A 19,944-nucleotide genomic window follows, 5' to 3' on the forward strand; every position below is an offset into this window, starting at 1 on the left:
ACCCACAACAACAACCTGAAAATGTCAACAGTGCTGCAGGAAAACGATCTCATGCAGCGGAGACGGAGAACGTTAAATCCAAGGCCCGTTTCACTACACGGGGGAGATTTCCAGACAGCTTCAGCTGACAGAGCAGTGACGAGACGCCCATTAAGCCCGGATGAAAAGTGAGGCCGAGCAAAAGAATGCTGACCTTAACAACTCTGCATTAAAACTGTGTAGGACAGTGACGGACCAACACGGATGTTCGGGCAGCAAAAAGGGCGTGCCAGAGACCAGAGGAGTGACGGAGGTCAGGAGGCACCTCAGATTGGACAAAAGCACCAGAAGAACATAAGCTGAAGGTACAGGTGTCGGGGCTCGGCCAGGAGCTGACCTCTGAGGAGAGCCGAACAGCAGAGCTGCAGCAATCTGATGTGTACGGAAAAGACTCTGAGGTTTCTGCCCTCATCAGAGCAGAAACTGAGCATGGCTCAGGAGGAGCTGGCTGCTAATCGAACCCATCAGTCAGGCTTGGAGTCCCAGATATAGGACTTGAAATCAGGCCGTAGCTTGCTGGAGCAGGAGGTCGCCAAACGGGACGAGAAGCTCCAACAGCAGGAGCAAACCCTGAAGGAGGTACAGAAGCAAAAGGGTCAAGTTAAGGAGGAGCTGGACAAGGAGAAGATGCAGGACACTGGAGAAAAGGACTGCCTCAATTGGGGCCAGAACCAGTATGGAGAGAACTTTGAGCAACAGCACCAATGGACACAAACGGACTGAAAAGGAGGGGGGCAGGACCCCAGGTCACGCTTCAGGCCGTGGTTTACCCAGAACACCAGAACAGGAAAGTGATGAACACAAACACACACAAACACACACATCTACATACACTGACTCAGAATGAAGAGAAACACACATATGAACACATATGATTGAGTGAGAAATGACACACACACACGCACACAAATCGAAATGCTGACTCAATTCACTGAGAAGTGATCCACAGACATGCACACGCTTGTGCAATGAAGAGTGATACACACACACGCTGATGCAATGAAGAATGCTTTACTAACAAATGCTATGCTGATACGCAAAATGCTGCACACAAACATCCAAATACAGAATCTGTTACAACAAGAAGAAGCCATTGATTGTTTATTGGTTAAATGCATTTCATGTCACCCAGAGGGCATTTGTGTAGATTTAGGGGACAGGGTCTGAAGCAGTTTGGTTATGAAAACAATGTCTGTGAGTGATGTCTGTTTATGGCTCAAGGCCTCGACTGAATTGTTTACTGTGCTCCACACAGCCTGATGAGGAGCAGTGGTACAGAGTGAAAATGATGAATTAACGGTGTGAGTCTTATTTCGGAGCGCCACATTTTTGTGATTGAGATTTAATTGAAGGAGGAACACACTGAAAAAAAAAAAAAAGTCTGGCTAGTTTGCAGTGGTTTCTCTCTAGGTATTCTGGTTTCCAGTGTGAGAAAAATAAAAATAAAAAAAAAATGCAAAAAGGAGTTACGGTACCTGTATTCCTACACAATATTGTCCCGGGAGGGAGAAAAACTTTCTGGTGAAGTTTTGGTTGATTTTTGGGTTTTGCTTAACACTAGGTTGATTTTATCAGTGAGGTTTGGATTGTTTTCTTTCTCTAAGAGAGAGAAAGATGGTTTTATGCTTGGACATGTTTGCAATGGGCCCCAGTATTTGTTACTTTATTAGTATTTTATTGGTTACGTTTGTTTTTGCTTTTGTTACAGTGCACTGAAATAAGAACATCTGAGAGGAGTGATCCACCGGTGGTGATATTTTGGTATTTTGTGAGTTCCTGATTTAACAAATCAGCTCTTTAATCCAGGCCTGAGAGATTGAACTTTAAAGCGCTATAAAATATTCTTACTGAAAACAGTCGCAAAGTATTTTTCTCCATGATTATAATGGGCTCTGGAGAAATTCACTTATATGGGACATTGATCACATGAGAAGTCCTGAGGCTAAAAGGATTGCAGCGAGTCAATCCAGTCCAAAAAAAACAAGGAACTGTTTTCCTTTAAAATGATGACGTCATCTTGCTGGTGATGGATACTCGAATAGGTTCCGCGTGAGACTCCATTATCAGCAATATCTGGTATGAATGTGTGTGAATGTATGCATGTGACTGGACTGTGATGGACTGACGACTAAAAGTTGTAACTGACTTGATACTGAGACAAGAATGGTACTGACTTTAGGATTAGTAAATGTCCACAAACAATTCACCCAGCCTGTAAAAGAAGGGTGGATGTTTTGTCTTGCTTTGTTTTGTTTTTGCAGGAGCAGGAGGATAAGAGAGAGCAGAGGGGGAGAATGTAGCTTCACATGAGAGTGTGAACGGCAGACTTAACCCTTTGGTTGCTAATTTTGAGTTACTGATGTTTGCATTAAGAAAACTGTGTTTTATTAGCTGTGTTTCGATTAACGTATCACATTATATTGTTGGGAATGTTAAATGCTAAAGGGAAGAAAAGCTTTGATTTCACTCATGATTGAACATGTTATTATTAACCATAGCAGGCCACTGTAAAAAGTCAATTAACTTTTATAGAGGCAAAAGCCAAAACTTTAACAATACCTATGAATAACAGGGAAATGGTAGACTTGTCACATTCAGATATGTAACAATAAACACTGGTCCCCGTCATTTAGGTTCTTTCTTGAAATAGTCAGCAATTTAAAAGTAGAATAGAACCGACAGGGGCATGTGCTGAGATGTGGTGCTGCACAAGAACAAGAGCAAAATAAAGAAAAATTATTGTGTTTAGCTTTGATAAATTCAAATTAAAATGTACCATTACACTCAGAGGATCAATATGAAATTCAATATATGCTAATTTTGTATGAAGTACATGACTGATAACTGTTCTGTCCTGAGCTTTTGTTTTACAGCACCCACTTGACCACACCAACAGTTTTTCGCCACCAAAAGGGTTGGTGTGACCAAGGTGTGGTTTGGCTTGTTGTATGTATATTCTAAGATGATATGGCTCTGGATGGACCAGTTACCAGGGCATGGAAGGAGGACAGACTCATTAAATAAGGAGAAGGAATTTTCTGGGATTGAAGATCCTCTGGGTGAGTGGTAGACTAAAAGCAAGCATAAAATAAAAGCTATCTTTTGTTATGGATTGGTAATAGATTGATAATTGGCCACATTTACAGCTGTATTGACTTGTTATAGACTCAGTCTATTTGATGTTTAAGCACTCTAATTAACAGATTGGAAATAAAAGTTAAAACAGGCGTTTTTATGTGTGAAGTTCATACTAATACAGGTTTTGTCTCTAGGCAATTCTGCGGACGCAGGCTCTGGGCGGAGCCAGGAGTTGAACAGATATAACATGACAATTAAATTGATTTTATTCCCTGGCACAGGATGACAGGACTGGAGCAACGACACTGGATGGGAGAAAGTCTGATACTTTCTGAGCTATGAGGTCACTAACCTTTTCTTTTAATTTTCTAGCTCCGTTGAACTGACACATGGGAATGTGTCAAAAAGGTGGGGGAAGTTGAGTTTTAACATCAAACAAGGGTTATATGACTTCGTTCTTCCGGACTGATAAAGTGTAGGAAATGCCTTGAGTGCAGAGGGCTAAATGCAAACACGCTTACACACACACAAATTCTGATTAGAATAAGTTACTGGTCAAGTGTGCTAAACCGATTTTGAATCACTAAAGGAACAATGAATAACAATATTAGATTATTAGGGCTAGGACGAGAGGTGTTTTGGTTATCTGTCTCTTACAGAGGAAGGAACAGACACCAGACGAGGTCACAGATATACGAGGATCCTTCGCAGCAGAAACAGACACAATGACTGCCAAGACACCAACTGGGTTCAAGTGTCATGGCGTTTGGGCTCCGACTAGTGACCTGGAGAGGATGACCGCAGTAAACACCACTTCTACAGCACGCTGGAAAAGAAGATCACTGTTCCCTAAACTTCAACCACATGACCCGATATGGGGAAGCGACATACCCAAGGAATTCAAACTGTGGACTACTGGACGGAAAGTACTCCACACATTGTTCCCCTGGGTGGGAACCGGAAAAAACATGCTGAGGTTCAAAACTCCGGACTACCGCTTTGGACTCTTCTTGAATGCTTCGTGCAAGATCAACGAACAGCAGAATCAGGAAATCAATGCATTATGGATCGCAGTGATGCAACATCGAGTAGCTTTGGACATGATACTAGCAGAGAAAGGGGGACTTTGTGTCCTCTTCAACAACACCTGCTGCACTTACATACCAGACAATGTACACTCATCAAACATGACTGACGCACTAAACGCTTTGAGACAGATCCAGCAGGCCCAAAATCAGGACTATGTAAGTGATACAAGTGACTGGTTTTCTTGGCTTTACACTGGCTCCTGGGTACAGGTGCTAAAGAGACTACTCATCGGAGTTGGGATATTCTTACTTTTACTTTGTGTTTTTGCAACATGTATACTGCCATGTTTAAAGCTCATGATTAACCGCATAATTGTTTCCACTGTTGCTGCATACATAGCCGTGACAAATGATGATGATGATGACCCTGATCTGTTGGAACTTGAAGATTTTGCGTGATTAATGATGATGTCACAGAAAATGTACGACAAGATGTTACATACTGATATCTCACCAAAAATTATACGTGAACAACAGGAGGGAATGTCAATAGAAAATTGTACTTAGTAGTCAGTATAATCTTTTAGTGATATAAATTTGCATATTATAGAATACTGCATGATGACCCTTTTATGACTGTTGTTGGAATCAAGACTTGCTTTATAAATTCTTTCTCACAGTGATAATAGCTGAGCAAGCTGTTATCATTTCACTCCTGCCAGGAAGAGGGGAGCTGGATGCTCTTATCTTCAAGAAGAGGGGCCATGTCCTTCAGAATAACACACACACACACACACACACACACACACACACACACACACACACACACACACACACACACACACACACACACACACACACACACACACACACCTGAACCACTTTTATCTTCACTCCCTACATACTAACATTCCTCTGTTAATGAATAGACGTATTCACTGTTGTATTACTTTTGTATATAAATAAAGGCAAGTGCAGGAACAGAGCGCACATCACAGGGCCCCCACTCTGGTGTGAGCGTTCTGTGATCATGCCCTTGCAAGTAAAAACTGCAGCGTCTGTGTGTTTCTACCTTTAGATTCTTAGCTGAAGAAGTGTCTTTAGAATAAATCTCTTGACAGTGGCACAGAGACAGAACCCGGGAGGCAGCTCGTCTTTATGTGTTTAATGGACTTGTGTATCTCTTAACAGCCTAAGATGCAGAGCGAGCCGATACCTGAAGGATGGGACCAAAAACCAGTGAAGGAGCTGGTGGGGATGAATCTGGAGAAAGTTGCCTTTAACCCAGACAAGACTGTTTTTGTCCTGTTTTGTATGTAAACACTGTTCATTTGAATGTCATGCTTTAATTTGTGATTAAAATAGGCAACCACCCTCTGAATCCCATAAGCTAAACAGCACCTTCAAGCCTTTAGATTGAAAACCCACATGATTTGAGTTGTTCAGAGTGTATTTAAAGGGCCCTGAGAGTATAAGGAAAACGATTCTCTAACATGATGAGTCAAAAAAGTGTTTGAACAGATCTGCCAGGCAATACAAACACTTGAAGAAGTCCCCTTCAATGCAATGATCAGTTAACCTTTCAGAAAATGAGCAAACCAACACAAGCAACCAAGTCTGTGCCAATCCTTTATGTATTTCAGCTAAAACCATCACTCAAATTCTATTTAAGATCCATAGACAGACTGCAGAGATGCATCCCCAACAATGTGATGAAATTTGACAGATTAAAAAAAATGATGCCCTTATTTAGGGCATTTGATACAAGGAAAGTTCAAATTTATGTTGTGATTAAAAGTGCAAACATAGAGAGTTTCCTAAAGTAATCGTATGTGTTTGTATTTAAGATCTGCCCTACAGTAAAGAGTCCCGCGCTGTGTTTCCGTCACCCAGCCATCATGTTTTCTGCTCAGGATAACCTGCTTGGAGACAGTTAGCAGGGCCTACGCCACCTTCCACTGCTCCGGCTACAGGGGCCTGACCAGCTACGGGGTTTTCAAGGGTGGGATTGCGAGTGTCCAATTCAGCAATCCAGGCCTCCGGAGCTGCAAAAAGGCTATATTTATTACAAGTAACAAAACAAAAAGCATAACTCCTTCTCAAGAGTCGGAGGAGTCTTCCACAATAATTGGGTTTGACATTTCAGGTTAAATAAAGACTGCTGAGGAGCAAGCATGGCTTGGGCCCATCTCAGAGCTCACCCTCGCAGCAGGATAACCATGAAAGCAATTTTTGCACAGTCTGAGGAACAAATTCTCCTTTGTTGATGAAACACTAGGAAACACTGTGTGAGGAAACTTTTCACTGGTCAAAACTTCAGGTGTAATGGGAAGAAGCCTCTTCAGAGGTACAACCTCCCTGAGTTGTGCTGCTGACCATGCCCATCGTTTTATGACCACAGTATACTCATCTTATAACAGATGTCAATCCAGCAGATTATCTTTGGCATGTGGTGGACCAGGAGATTTGCAACATGGATGCACAGCCGGCAAATCTGAAGCAACTGTGTGATGCTATCATGTCAATATGAAACTAAATCTGCGAGGAATGTTTCCAGGTCTCTGTTGAATCTGCGCCACAAAGAATTAAGGCAGTTCTGAAGGTGAAAGAAGCCCCAAAACAGTACTGGCAAGGTGTAACTAATGAAGTGGCCAGTGACTGTATTTAGTGTCTAGATGTTTTTTTCAGTATTTTATTCACTTAATAGCAGGACAGGATACCACATGACTGTGGCCTTGTGTTATACCCTCTCTGCTGCAGTGATGCTGCAAACAAATACAAACATAGTGATCAGACATTTAAGAAGAGCCTCTTAAAGATGAAGGTATGTGTCTCTTGACCTAAACACATAATCCAGTTAAAGCTAATTTATGTTCATTAATGCCCCTCACACTGTAACTTAAAGTAATAAATTGGTTACTGATTAATTACAGAAGTACGTTTGTGAGCTTAAAGATGTAAGCCTTGGACCATCGGGATAAAATGTGATTTGAAAACTTAACATGCAGGTTTTTGACAGGGAGGTTAAACTCATGCAAATTACCTTCACCCAGGTTCATGAAAACACTGATAGCAGATCATTTGTGTCAGTGTGTCAGGATGGTTTATATTTGAGCTTCTTGTTCACACAGAACTGTTTTTCTCCATTTTTTAACGATTACCAAAGTCTGTGAATCCCCAAATAGTTCAGTTGTTCTTTTTGCTCCCCATGAGGTCACTTTCATCATGTGACAAAAACAACACCCCACTGTACAGCCTCGGGCCACCAGCAACTTTCTAAATCCTCAATAAAAAGCTGACAGGTTGCAATGATGTTCCAAATAACTTATTAAGAAAACAACTAAATACACAGAAAATATTCTGAAAACTGGTTTATTTTATATCTCCTAGTTTGAAATGAAGCAATAAAAACATGTATAAAACATCACAAACTGTAATATTTTACAAATGCTTATGTCCTGTCCTGCTGATGCAATGGAGACATCTTCCAGTGACAGTCTTCATCCGTGTGTGTGTGAGGAGGCTCCTAAACCCACCGACACAGAAGTGCATGTTCACAACTCCCTCTGTGCAGGCGGGGTCAGGACCCTCCTCACCCTGGGTGAAGAGGGGTGGTGCTGTGGCCAGTCAGGTATGAAGTGCTGAGAGTGGATCTTTGGTCCTCTGTGCAGCTCTGTCCACTCTCAGCTGCCCTGCAAAGTAATAACACAAGAAAGACGTCATTTTAACACGAAACAGCATTTCCATAGTAGGCAGCTGCAGCATGTTGTTAAAATGCAATTTTAAACTCAACATATACACACAAAAACTATAAATAAACTTAGACCTACAGTACTGTAGGACGATGATTTATACCAGCTATTGGAAGGATTTAGTCTTCAAGACAGTTTGTAGCCAATGTGAGGTGATAACTTACATAGCTGGAACACAGCACCACTCTCCAGTTTGTCATTTGGTCATCCATCCTTCTCATCAGGTTGGGGTAAGGCTGTCTTCTGGGTGGAGTATCTCTCTGTGTTAGCTCCGTCTTGGACGTTGAGTGTCTGAAGTGCTGAATGCTGGGAGAGGACGAGTGTAAAGCACCCGGAGACAAAAAGACAAAGAGAAAAGCATGAATTCACAGATCACTGAGTTGTTCAATTTACTTTTCTTCTGTTATGTGTTTTTACCTTACCTCTGATCCCTTAGCCACAGGCTATACCTTATGTAAACACAATCTAATTATTTGTGTTGACATTAAGTACGGACTTACCTTTGTCCTGCATGCTGAGCTAGAGCTTGAGAAAAAATATGTAAGTCATTTAAATAGTTACCTGTGATATCAACAGAAATAGAAGTAACAATACCTAAAACACTACCTTACAGTCACACAGGCAATGTCACATATTAAGAAAAAAACAATACATTTCACATGTGTTAGTTAATATTTTTTAAAAGTTAGATATTCTTAGTTAGCTGTCTTACAAACATCACAAGACACAAAGGCTTAACTTAAATATTACAAAGTTAATTAAAAATTAAAAGATATTTACAAGTTTAAAAACAAGTTCTAACATAATCTAGTCAGAGTCGCTGTCATCATGTGAAAGGTTAAAAGGCCTTTCCCAGAAGCGTCTGACACCAAAAGAACCCGATGATGTTGAAGGGCCATAGAACGTGTCATCACTTACCTTGCTTACCTTTGCACTTACCTCTTCACTGCAGACGTCTTCTCTCTTTCTCTTTGCTGAGGTTGAAGGAGAAGGAGAAGCTGTAGGATCAGCAGAGGAAGCAGCTGAGGGAAAAGATAAGAGAGCAGGTGAAGAAGAAAGAACAGCTGAGGGCGGAGGTGACGGAGCAGGAGAGGAAGCAGCTGAGGGAGTAGATAAGAGAACAGGTGAAGAAGGAGCAGCTGACGGATCACAGACTGGGGCAACGACTAGAGGGAAGAGTGGGTCGTTGGCGTGGCCGAAAGGCGGCATGGCGAATGGGGCATCACCTGGAGAAATAGGACGTTGCCAATCGTGCCAAAACGGCTCTGGAGAAAGCTCCCGGATGAGAGGAGAAGCATCTCTCTCATCCATGGTGTCATACCCCGAGTCATCGCTAGGCCAATCGCCCCACTCTTGTGAGTCGTTCCAGTCAGATGAATTGTCAGTCTGTTCACTCACCTCTTCAACGTCCTCAGGTAGGTAGGGAGGGTACTCACCTTCCTCTTCACTGTCATCAGGATGTTGTGCTTCATGAGAAGAGGGGGAGGGTGAGACAGGGAGATACTCACCATACTCACCTTCACCGTCAGTGTCATCCAGGATCCTGATGACTTCAGGAAGGCCTTCTTCTGCAGGACGCTCAACCACGTAGTCAAGACGACCTGTGAGGAAACAAGTTTAAAATAACATTAGGAATGTAATAAACACCAAATGCTAAAGCAACAGACCTACATCTGTTAGTTTGAGCAGATGATGAGAGAAAAGCATTGTAGGCTACATTTATGTCAGACTGAATGACACTTCTACCTGTTCATGCAAGAAAAAAAACAACTAAGTCAACTAAGTTCACATCATTAAGTGAAGCACCATTTTTAATAGAAGAGCTCTAAACCTGTTTGTTTGTACAAAAGCAGTTGTACTGAGGTCAGATGTAACGCGATATTTTAAGGATAGATACATGAAATCTTTTTACCACATGCTATCCCTGTGTATCTGTTTGCTATATAATAAGATATATTATTAAAAATATTAGCATAACATAAGATAGGTCTTAATACCATTATTACTACTGTACTATGATTACTGTTTTCAGGTTTTTTTTATATTATATTATTTTTATTTTTTATCATCACGTTTTGTAGCTGGGAAAAAGTTATAGTTAATTCCAATAAAGCATTTGAACAGGAGAAGAACAGGATGTTAGGAGGGGACCGGGATCTGGTGTGTTTACGCCTGTGTTCTGACGCCATGACATCTTGAAGATGCTGTTACCACAGAGACAGATTTTGGGGCATTTTACAAATTTTAGTCCATTAAGCTATTTTTAACCATTTCATTAAAAAAGGGTCAAAGTCTTCAAATCAAAGTAACACCTCTTCTTTTTTTTCAAATTCATACACCAGTCGTTAATAATTTCTACACCTCTCCCGTAAAATTTAAAGCATACAAACAATTTACGGGGAAAAATCTTGGAATACACATATTTTGATAACATTAAAACTTGATATTCACACTGGAACAACCATTTAGTGACTCTTAAAATAACTGAAGAAATGTTAAAAGTACCTGCAGCGAAGTCCAGGGGACTGTCGAGGAGTCGGGGTCGACGAAGAGCCATCTTTGCTGTTAAGATGAAAAACAAGCACAAACAATCCAAAGATGAAGTACTTGTCGCTTGCAAGTAAAATCGCTTTCAGAAAAATATTTTCCAAAACGTAACTTTCCACAGGCTGACGTTGGAGCAGGTCAAAACAAGTCCAATAGCAAGTGTAAAGGGAGGAATGGAACCTTGTGCAGCATTTATATACCCTCGGCAGGCCATGGTTACGGTTGCCAACATGCATGTGCACCTGCACGTGATAGAACTATATGAACGGAGCCTGCCAAATCGCACCTTTAGCTTTAGCCTAGCCTGCCGGCTAGTGTCTAGAGGGCCTGGATCGATTCCCCGGTGTGTCAGCACTTTCAGTTGTTCTTAATTGATTTTCTAATCACATACTGTCAACACGTGAATATTCCCAAGTGTGTTTTGGAGTCTCAGCCATGTGCTTTTAAACTCCCACTTGGCAAGCGGGCCAGGTCACAGCTTTAGCCTAGCCTTCTGGCTAGTGTTTCCTTTACGGGAGCTGTAGGGCCTTGATCAATTCCCTGGTGTGGCAGCACTTTTCTTTTCTTTTTTCTTTAATTAACTTTCTAATCACATATTGTACACATGTGAACATTCTCAAGTGTGTTTTGGTGTCTCAGCCATGTGTTTTAAAACTCCCACTGCCTGGCTGCAGCTTAAGCTTTAGCCTAGCCCAGGGGTCTGCAACCTGCGGCTCCGGAGCCCCCGCATGGTTTGGGAAAATAAATTATAAGTATTTAGTTGAAGTGTATTTTATTTATGTTAGTTCTTTTTAACGTGTAGTTCTAAATTGGAAGACTATTGTGATATTGAAATATAAAAATACAATTATATATATGTATATATATATATATATATATATCTTTTTTTTTTTTTTTAATTTATTTTTATTTTTTTTATTTTTTAGCTCAAAATAAGCGTCACACTCGCGGAAGCCGGTGTACCCGCCGAAACGCCTTGCATTTATCAAGACTTTCAACCCTAGGTCAATTATGGATCTTCGGATCCACATTATGTCAGCAGCTATTCTCCACTGTGAACTATGTTAAAAAACAAACACCGCTCACGCCTCACAGATGACAGCTTACAGTCCCGTGTAAAGATGAAAGTGACTTCGTACAGCCCCGATTTGCAGACGCTGTGCGCATATAGGATATGCGCAGAGGTTCAGGAGCAGAAGTCCCATTGTAAACGTACCACTGCAGACCCAACAATGTTTGCATGAACATGCTTTTCAGCATCTCTTTATTGACCACTTTTCACACACGGTTTCTGTTCGCATACAGCCGGCTGTAGCTTTTCAGCTCACAGCCCGACACATACCAACAAACAGCATAGATGGCAAGGTGGCAAGGCATGATTGCGGGTGCCGCTCAGGTGGTCCGCCTCCCCTACAGACCACGCCTTGCCACACACATTAACCAGGTAAAATACATATTCAGGCAGAATTTTGCAAATATCCATTTTTAAATTTTTTAGCAGCATAGTGCTTTTATTTTTTAAAAGTCAGGTCAAGGCTCCAAAAGCCCAAAGGCGATATAAGGGTGGCGGCTCACAACAGTTTTTGTTTGCTGGATCATTTTAGTTCAGCTTTCCTTTTGTTATTTGTTATTTTTGTTATTTTGTTATTTGTTATTTGTTATTGAACTTTAAGAGTTCAAAATATGTTCATTACATAAATAACATGGAACTTTCTCTGTAGCACTTCATGGATTTCATAAGCAACACACCTTAGTTGTTCACACAAAGCATAAAGGTAAAAAACAGTATATACAGTGTTATCTTCATTTTAGATATCAAAAAATATTTGCGGCTCCCAGTGTTTTCGTTTGCGTGGAAAGTGGGTCCAAATGGCTCTTTGGGTGTGAAAGGTTGCTGACCCCTGGCCTAGCCTATCAGCTAGTGTTTCAGTTTCGGGACCTGTAGGGCTGGGATCGATTCCCCAGCGTGGCAGCACCTTCAGTCTTTCTTAATTTATTTTCTGATCACTATTATCAACACATGAACGTGAACATTCCCAAGTGTCTTTTGGTGTCTCAGCTGTGTGCTTTTAAATGCGCCAGGTCACAGCTTTAGCCTTGCCTAGCGGCTAGTGTTTCTGGTTTGAGAGCTTTGAAGTGGCCCAAAAGGACTGGATTGGTTTTAATGTAGTTAAAATAACACAGAGTTATAAAGATACTTGAAAAAACGGGTCATTATTAAATTTGACATATAACCCTTTTATAAATCATGTTCACTAAAGACTATTTATCAATATAAGTAAAAACATTACACATAAAAAACACACGGAAACACTGGAAATCAGTTTTTGGTAAACAATGACTTTTTGGCACAACACTGGAGGTAAAACAGGTATGATCCTTTATATCTGGAGTGTGAAGGTGCAGACACAAATTCAGACCTGGGATGTTTTAGAATAGAATTTAGAATTTCTCTGGTTCATTAGCTTTAGTCAGATAAGTCAGTAACCACTCAAGATTAATTCCCAAGTCCTCCTGAATTCAAAGAAATATTCAGGGGCTGTGCTTTCCCACAGGTGAACTCAGGTGAAATGAAACAAGTAGTGGATGCTCTCCTCCTCTGGTACAATGATAACTCAGAAAAGGTCCTTGGAGTAAGAAGAAAAGGCTCAGAATTGATTCTTTCTAAGACTGTATATCTCTATTTATAAATGACATACTAAGGATGAATAATGCTTAAAGAATGAGGAATTAAGCAGTGACCAATGACACATTTAACAATGTGTCATTGTTATCCACTTTTCTATGGATGTTTATGAGTACAAGATCCGTTTTTTCTATCAAGTAACCTAAAAAATGACTGACTGCACCTTTAAAAATACTAACTTAAATAAACCAAGATAACCCAGCTATCCATAGGAAATAATTTGTGCACTATGTCACTAAAGTTATTGTCACTGCAAATTTAAAAGTAAACATAAATGAACCAAAGAGGAAGTGACATGACTTTGAAGACAGATGTGATCAGGTGGAAAGTGCAGAAAGCTGACTGATGTTGATCTGTGGCTGCATTAAATGTTGGCCTGTCCTGTATTAGGCATTCAGGATATTCTTTTGATGGCCATTTAGCTCTTAGGGCATGAACTTGCTCAGTGCATTATTATTTGCTTTTCTACAGTCTGATATTTGTTTAATAATTGATTGATACAGTTTGTTGAATAAGTGCATAAATAAGATGCTAAAAACCTCCTCATCATATCAAACATGATAGATTTGGGGGGAGTTTGTTTGGCACATGCTGACTGCATTCTAATTATAACCAGAACAGGAGGTGAGAGCAGAGAACAAGAGTGCAGCAGTTTGGTGAAAGCAACAGGAAAGGTGAAGAAGAGGTGAGCATCCAAAAGACGAGCAAGAGCACAGTTTCAAAGGAGACATTATGGCACAATAAAAGCTGTGAGAGCAGAGATTCATTCATATTTTTACTATTTTTTAGTCCCGCTGCTTACAATAAATCCAATATAAGAAACAAACTAGAACAACTCAAATTGCATTGATTGTTTAGTTCAGCATCACTCTGTGATTGTTTGACATTTCATATAACTGTGACTATAAAATTTAGTCAATAATATTAAAAAGGTGCTGTTACTGAGTGAAACTTCCAAAGATTTCAGGTCTGGATTTAGCCCCAGTGTTTTAAGGTCCTAGCAACGCTCGTATTTATGGCCACATTTTTAAAGATAAGAGCTTTCTGGGTGCTGACTCAGGGGGACCACTTTAGTTCATTGAAACTTTAATGCCAGTTTAGTTTAAGTCATTAAACTGGGCGCGTTTTGAATCCAATTTATAATAACAGAGCTAAGCTGGACACAAGCAACTGTGTTAGTGTGACGCCCTGTCATAATAGTGTTATTGCTATTGCACATGTGTGGATGTGTGTGTTTGATCAGTTGAAGTCTTTGTTGTGGAGTCTGACAGTAGTAGGGAGGAAAGACCTGTGAAATCTCTCCGTCCCACACCGTGGGTGCCGCAGCCTGCTACTGAAGGAGCTGCTCAGTGCTGTCAGAGTCTCCTGCATGGGGTGGGAGATGTTGTACAACAGGGATGACAGCTTAGCCACCATTCTCCTGTCACTCACCACCTCCACTGGGTCCAGAGGGCATCATAGAACAGAGCTGGCCCTTCTGATCAGCCTGTTCAGTCTCTTCCTGTCCCCAGCAGAGATGCTGCTGCAGACTACACCATAAAAGATGGCTGAGGCCACCACCACAGAGTCATAGAAGGTCATGCACGTCTCATTCATTTTTTGAGAATCTGCCCACTTTTAGTTTTCATGGAAAATAACATGTCTTATTGATGACATGACATGATTTCAAATAACTTTGTCAGGTCAGTAAATAGCTGCCACATAAGTATAAATCTAAATCATGCATGTGTATTATAAAAAAATTAAAAAAAGCAAAAACAGTTGTGCTGTTTGTTCATAATAAATGGGTAGGGGTGCATAGTCCTCTGCCACAGACAGAAGCATCAAAAATGTGCGCTGGGAGCTTCATGGCATGGATTTCTACAGCCAAGCAAATCTATATGTATGTGCCCAAGAACCTTAGTCCATGTAGGGTATCTTATCACAGTTTACTTGGGTCAGTTAGGTCAGCTAGTGGGAGGGCAGAGAGGGCAGTCTTTACATTATTTTATTGTAGAGTGACAGGAACTGCCTATGAGCTTCTAATCAGGCAGAAATATTGACAGAAAATATATGAAAGGAAATACATTGATGAAAATAAAAGAAGAGAAATATTTATGTGATGTTCCATTTTCCTGAGAACTGATTGGCTGTGATAACTCCTTCAAGTACTATGTGCTACTTTGTCCCGCTAGTTAAGGCTGCTGTCTGTTCTCAGGCCGCACTTTCAATTTTTCTTAATTCATTTTCTAATTACACATTGTCAACACATGAACATTCCCAAGTGTGTTTTGGCGTCTCAGCCTGTGCTTGAAAACTCCCACTTGGCAAGTGGGCCAGGTCACAGCTTTAGCCTAGCCTTCTGGCTAGTGTTTCCTTTACGGGAGCTGTAGGGCCTTGATCAATTCCCTGGTGTGGCAGCACTTTTCTTTTTTTTTTTCTTTAATTAATTTTCTAATCACATATTGTACACATGTGAACATTCCCAAGTGTGTTTTGGTGTCTCAGCCATGTGTTTTAAAACTCCCACTTTGCAGGCGGGCCAGGCTGCAGCTTAAGCTTTAGCCTAGCCCAGGGGTCTGCAACCTGCGGCTCCGGAGCTGCATCATTATAGTGCGGCCCCGCATGGTTTGGGAAAATAAATTATAAGTATTTAGTTGAAGTGTATTTTATTTATGTTAGTTCTTTTTAACGTGTAGTTCTAAATTGGAAGATTATTGTGATATTGAAATATAAAAATACAAAAATACAATTAATTATATATATATATATATATATATATATATATATATTCCGGCTAATGTTATCGTTTCAGGAGCTGGAGGGCCGGGATCGTTTACCCAGCGTGGCAGCACTTTTACATTTTTCTTAACTCATTTTCTAATCACATATTGTACACATGTTAACATTCCCAAGTGTGTTTTGGCGTCTCAGTCGTGTGCTTTAAAACTCCCACTTTGCTGGCCAGCGGGCCAAGCTGCAGCTTTAGCTTTAGCCTAGCCTTCCGGCTAGTGTTTCCTGTGCGGGAGCTGGAGGGCCGGTATCGAATCCCCGGCGTGGCAACACTATAAATTTTTCTTAATTCATTTTCTAATCACATATTGTCAACACGTGAACATTCCCAAGTGTGTATTCCCAAGTGTGCTTTGGCTCCCACTTCACCAGCTGGCCAAGCTTTAGCTTTGATTGTGGCTCAAGAGTTGGCAGTTTGTCTTCTAATCGGAAGGTTCCCGGTTCGAGCCCCAGCTCTGACAGTCTCGGTCGTTGTGTCCTTGGGCAAGAGACTTCACCCGTGCCTACTGGTGGTGGTCAGAGGGCCCGGTGGCGCTGGTGTCTGGTAGCCTCGCCTCTGTCAGTGTGCCCCAGGGCAGCTGTGGCTACGATGTAGCTTGCCATTCCCCAACTCTCTTTCAATAGTACTCATAGCCGTTGATCAGTGGTCATGAGACTTTACATTTTGATGATCTAGGAACTGACCTCCCAGTCCATTGTTCATTCAGTGGTGCTAGTTTCAGTCATTATGCAGATGTACATATATACTCATAACTCCACCTTACAGCTGACTGTTGTAGCAGGTAATCAATGACATTCAGCTCATGTGGATTTAATGATGATGGCAGTGAGGAGGATATTTTATCCAACAGTTGGAAGCTACTTGGTCACCTCAAAGATCACACTCTCCACATTTTACATCTTATTGTAAAATACTTTTGTCCTTGTTGTTGTTGGTGATATATTAACCTGCTCTGTTGCTTTTCTGTATATAAAACATCTGTTGCTCTGAGGAAGAGTTTTGGCTGCATTGTTGGGTTCTTCTGTCAGTGTTTGACTTTAACTTCCACTTGACTGATGGCCTTTCTTCACAAAGTATCCTCCTCACTGCATGAGCTCAGAAGTTAATAGTTAATAGTAGAAGTTAAACATGTAGACAAAGTTACAATTGAATGCTGCTGAAACTGCAGCAGCACTGTTCTGTACTGGGAATGAGTTTTGTAGCAGTTGTTGACGTATGATATATGACTCTACATTCTTAGTGTTACTTTCTGTACTCAGGAAGTGATGCTGGTTTAACTTCAAATTTAATTGTAATGTTTCTGTTTTTCTCACATGAACTTCTGACATCAGCAGTGGTGTAGCAGGAGTCTGGAGGAGGATATGTCTTCCTAAAACTTTGTTCATTAAGTGCTCAAATTTTCAATGCTGGGATGGCACCAGTTAACTCATTGTGCTGAAGGACTAATCTAAGTTGTCTAACTCTAACTATATGCCAGTACATCAGTGATCAGAGCACCGCTTTAACTGTTCTAACCTGCAGTGACTCTACTTTATGTTACAATCAGATAATTGAGGCCATAAAATAAGGAAAGTGTTACATGAGTTTCAGTGAACTCAAGTCTTACAGTAGCTTATTTTACTGGCTATTCATGCATGAACAAGTTCCTGTGCAGTTTTACAAAGAGTACAATTATCTAAAATTCCAGGCACAGTAACATTTATTCTACAATGTCGTGGCTTAGTTTGACTTGATCTCATGCCTGAATCAACTCTGTGCTCAGTTGTTGTAATGCTAACTTAACTGTCAGTGTTTTATTTTGATCTTTGTTTCCACAGGAGCGGGAACATTAGAAGCTGCTGGAGTAACTGCTGCTGTTCTGTGTTACATTGTTGTTTGTGAGATACAGTTTGATTTTAACAGTTTATGAATGTCATTATTTTGTTCAACATTAATTGTCCCAACCAGAAAAAAAGAGGATGTCCAAGGAACCTGTTAAGTCTGAAGACAGAGCAAACAACAGAGAACAGGTGAAAACAGTCACATCAGTGTTGTACAAATAACCAACATTGTGGTTTTAAACTTCCTGTTGGACTCACAAATCCTTCTTTGCTGTTGTTCTTTAACTCAAATACATTTGATCACATTTGTAGCTGAGATCTTTTTTCCTATACAGTGTTTACCTGATCAGAGACAGCCAGAGGAGCAGGATGATCTTCAGTATACCAGCATCCACTTCTCCAATAACCAGGCAGATCCTCTCTACTCCAACATCAGAGCAGCTCAGCCTCACAGACACATGCAGGAACAGGAAGTTACTGAGTACACTGCTGTTAGATTTAACAGAGGCAGTGCAGCCAAGAGGTGAGAGAGACTGTCCTCTCATGTCTAAGAAACAAACTCACTGCCTTTACTGTTCTTTTTCACCATTAATGGAAATGATTTCAGTTTATGCTACATCCTCCAAATCATGAAATGTTCTTCTCTGTTTTCAGAGACAGAAGTCAGGAAACAGGAGAGTCTTCATGTGCACTCTTCTCCACAGTCAACAAAACCAGATGAAGGGACGGGTTGATGATGATGATGATGTGATATTTATGTAGACTTAAAAAAAGATTAAGCTCAATTGTAGCTAACTGGTTCATAAAATAGTTGTGAAAATGTGTTATATTGTTGTGTTCAGCAGAAAAATGTTATTGTTGTGTATTTTCCTCTTCTTCTTTTTTTTGTATATTTGTTGTGTTATGTGACAGCTGTGTGCAGGAAGGAAAAGGACCCGAAGTGCAGACTCTGGAGACAGACATGAACTCAAAAGGGCAACAAAACTAGGAATACAAAATACACTTACACAGACAGAACACACAGCTAGATAAGGGTAGATCACAACACTGACAAACTGGAACACAGGGCTTAAATACATAGAGGAGCAATCAGGGAATGGGCAACAGCAGGGAAAAACAGCTGGGGCAAATCAGGCCTAATGAGACAGGGGAAGCAAAACCAGAAATATTAACATCAGACATGGACCTTCAAAATAAGTCAAGTCAAGTCAAGTCAAGTCAAGTCAACTTTATTTATATAGCACATTTAAAAGACATCAAGTGTCGGCCAAAGTGCTGAACAGAGGAATAATATAATAAAAGAATTAAAAAATTTAAAATTTAAAATTTAAAAATTTAAAATAAAAATAAAAAATTGTAAGACATGTAATATCAACGAGATCCGAAAGCCTTGGAAAATAAGTAGGTCTTGAGATTCGATTTAAAGACTTCCAAGGATGAAGAGAATTTTATGAAGGGGGGGAGAGTATTCCAGAGTCTCGGGGCGGCAATGGAGAAAGCCCTGTCACCTCTAGATTTGAGCTGGGAGCGTGGAACTGATAAAACCATCTGACTGGAGGAGCGCAGAGATCGAGTGGGCAAGTGCAGGCTAAGAAGATCTGAAATGTAACCTGGAGCCAAACCATGGAGGGCTTTAAAAACAAATAATAAAACCTTAAAATCAATTCTATGTTTAACTGGTAGCCAATGTAGAGATGCGAGTACCGGGGTAAGTAAGTAAGTAAGTAAAATTTATTTATATAGCGCTTTTCACAGATAAAAATCACAAAGTGCTTTACAACACAGGAAATGGGAATATAAAAACAATATAACAGTAAATAAAACAATGTAAAACAATAAAACTATAAAACAGCATAAGAAGAAATTAATCAAATGCTTTTCTAAATAAAAATGTCTTCAGCTGATCTTAAAAGAATCAATGGAGTCCGTGCAGCGAAGAGACAGTGGGAGAGAATTCCACAACCGTGGTGCCACAGTCTGAAAGGCCCGATCACCACGAGTTTTAAAACGAGTGCGCGGTACCACCAGCAGTCTCTGATCTAATGACCTTAAAGCCCGAGAAGATGTATGTGGTTTCAGCAGGTCAGATAAATATTGAGGAGCCTGACCATGTAGGGCCCTAAAGGTTAGAAGTAAAATTTTAAAATGAAACCTAAAATGTATGGGCAACCAGTGAAGGGAGGCCAAGACTGGAGTGATATGTGATCTTCTCTTGGTGCCT

At 40.6% G+C, this 19,944-nt stretch overlaps 1 protein-coding gene and 1 long non-coding RNA gene across 2 annotated transcripts; one reads left to right on the plus strand and one right to left on the minus strand.

Moving 5' to 3' along the window:
• Positions 1–7,487: 7,487 nt before the first annotated feature.
• On the minus strand, positions 7,488–10,722 carry LOC146517200 (uncharacterized). Its single transcript, XM_085163911.1, has 3 exons — positions 10,403–10,722; positions 8,062–9,498; positions 7,488–7,837 (listed from the first exon to the last, which is right to left on the minus strand). The coding sequence occupies exons 1-2, from the start codon at positions 10,452–10,454 to the stop codon at positions 8,705–8,707; spliced, it is 846 nt and encodes a 281-aa protein (XP_085020037.1). The 5' UTR covers positions 10,455–10,722; the 3' UTR covers positions 7,488–7,837; positions 8,062–8,704.
• A 7,068-nt stretch (positions 10,723–17,790) lies between these two features.
• LOC146517201 (uncharacterized) lies at positions 17,791–19,036 on the plus strand. Its single transcript, XR_014874742.1, has 3 exons — positions 17,791–17,912; positions 18,059–18,246; positions 18,378–19,036. It is a non-coding gene; the product is annotated as an uncharacterized LOC146517201 (long non-coding RNA).
• Positions 19,037–19,944: the final 908 nt, after the last annotated feature.

Source organism: Neolamprologus multifasciatus, chromosome 6 (genome assembly GCF_963576455.1).
Source record: "Neolamprologus multifasciatus chromosome 6, fNeoMul1.2, whole genome shotgun sequence".
NCBI lineage: Eukaryota > Metazoa > Chordata > Actinopteri > Cichliformes > Cichlidae > Neolamprologus > Neolamprologus multifasciatus.

Bases quoted from the DNA above. Each gene is read 5' to 3' on its own strand.
- LOC146517200 (XM_085163911.1), bottom strand. From the start codon at position 10,454: ATGGCTCTTCGTCGACCCCGACTCCTCGACAGTCCCCTGGACTTCGCT. The intron at 9,499-10,402 runs GTACTTTTAACA...GTTTCCTCACAG, and splicing joins TCCCCTGGACTTCGCTGCAG to GTCGTCTTGACTACGTGGTT.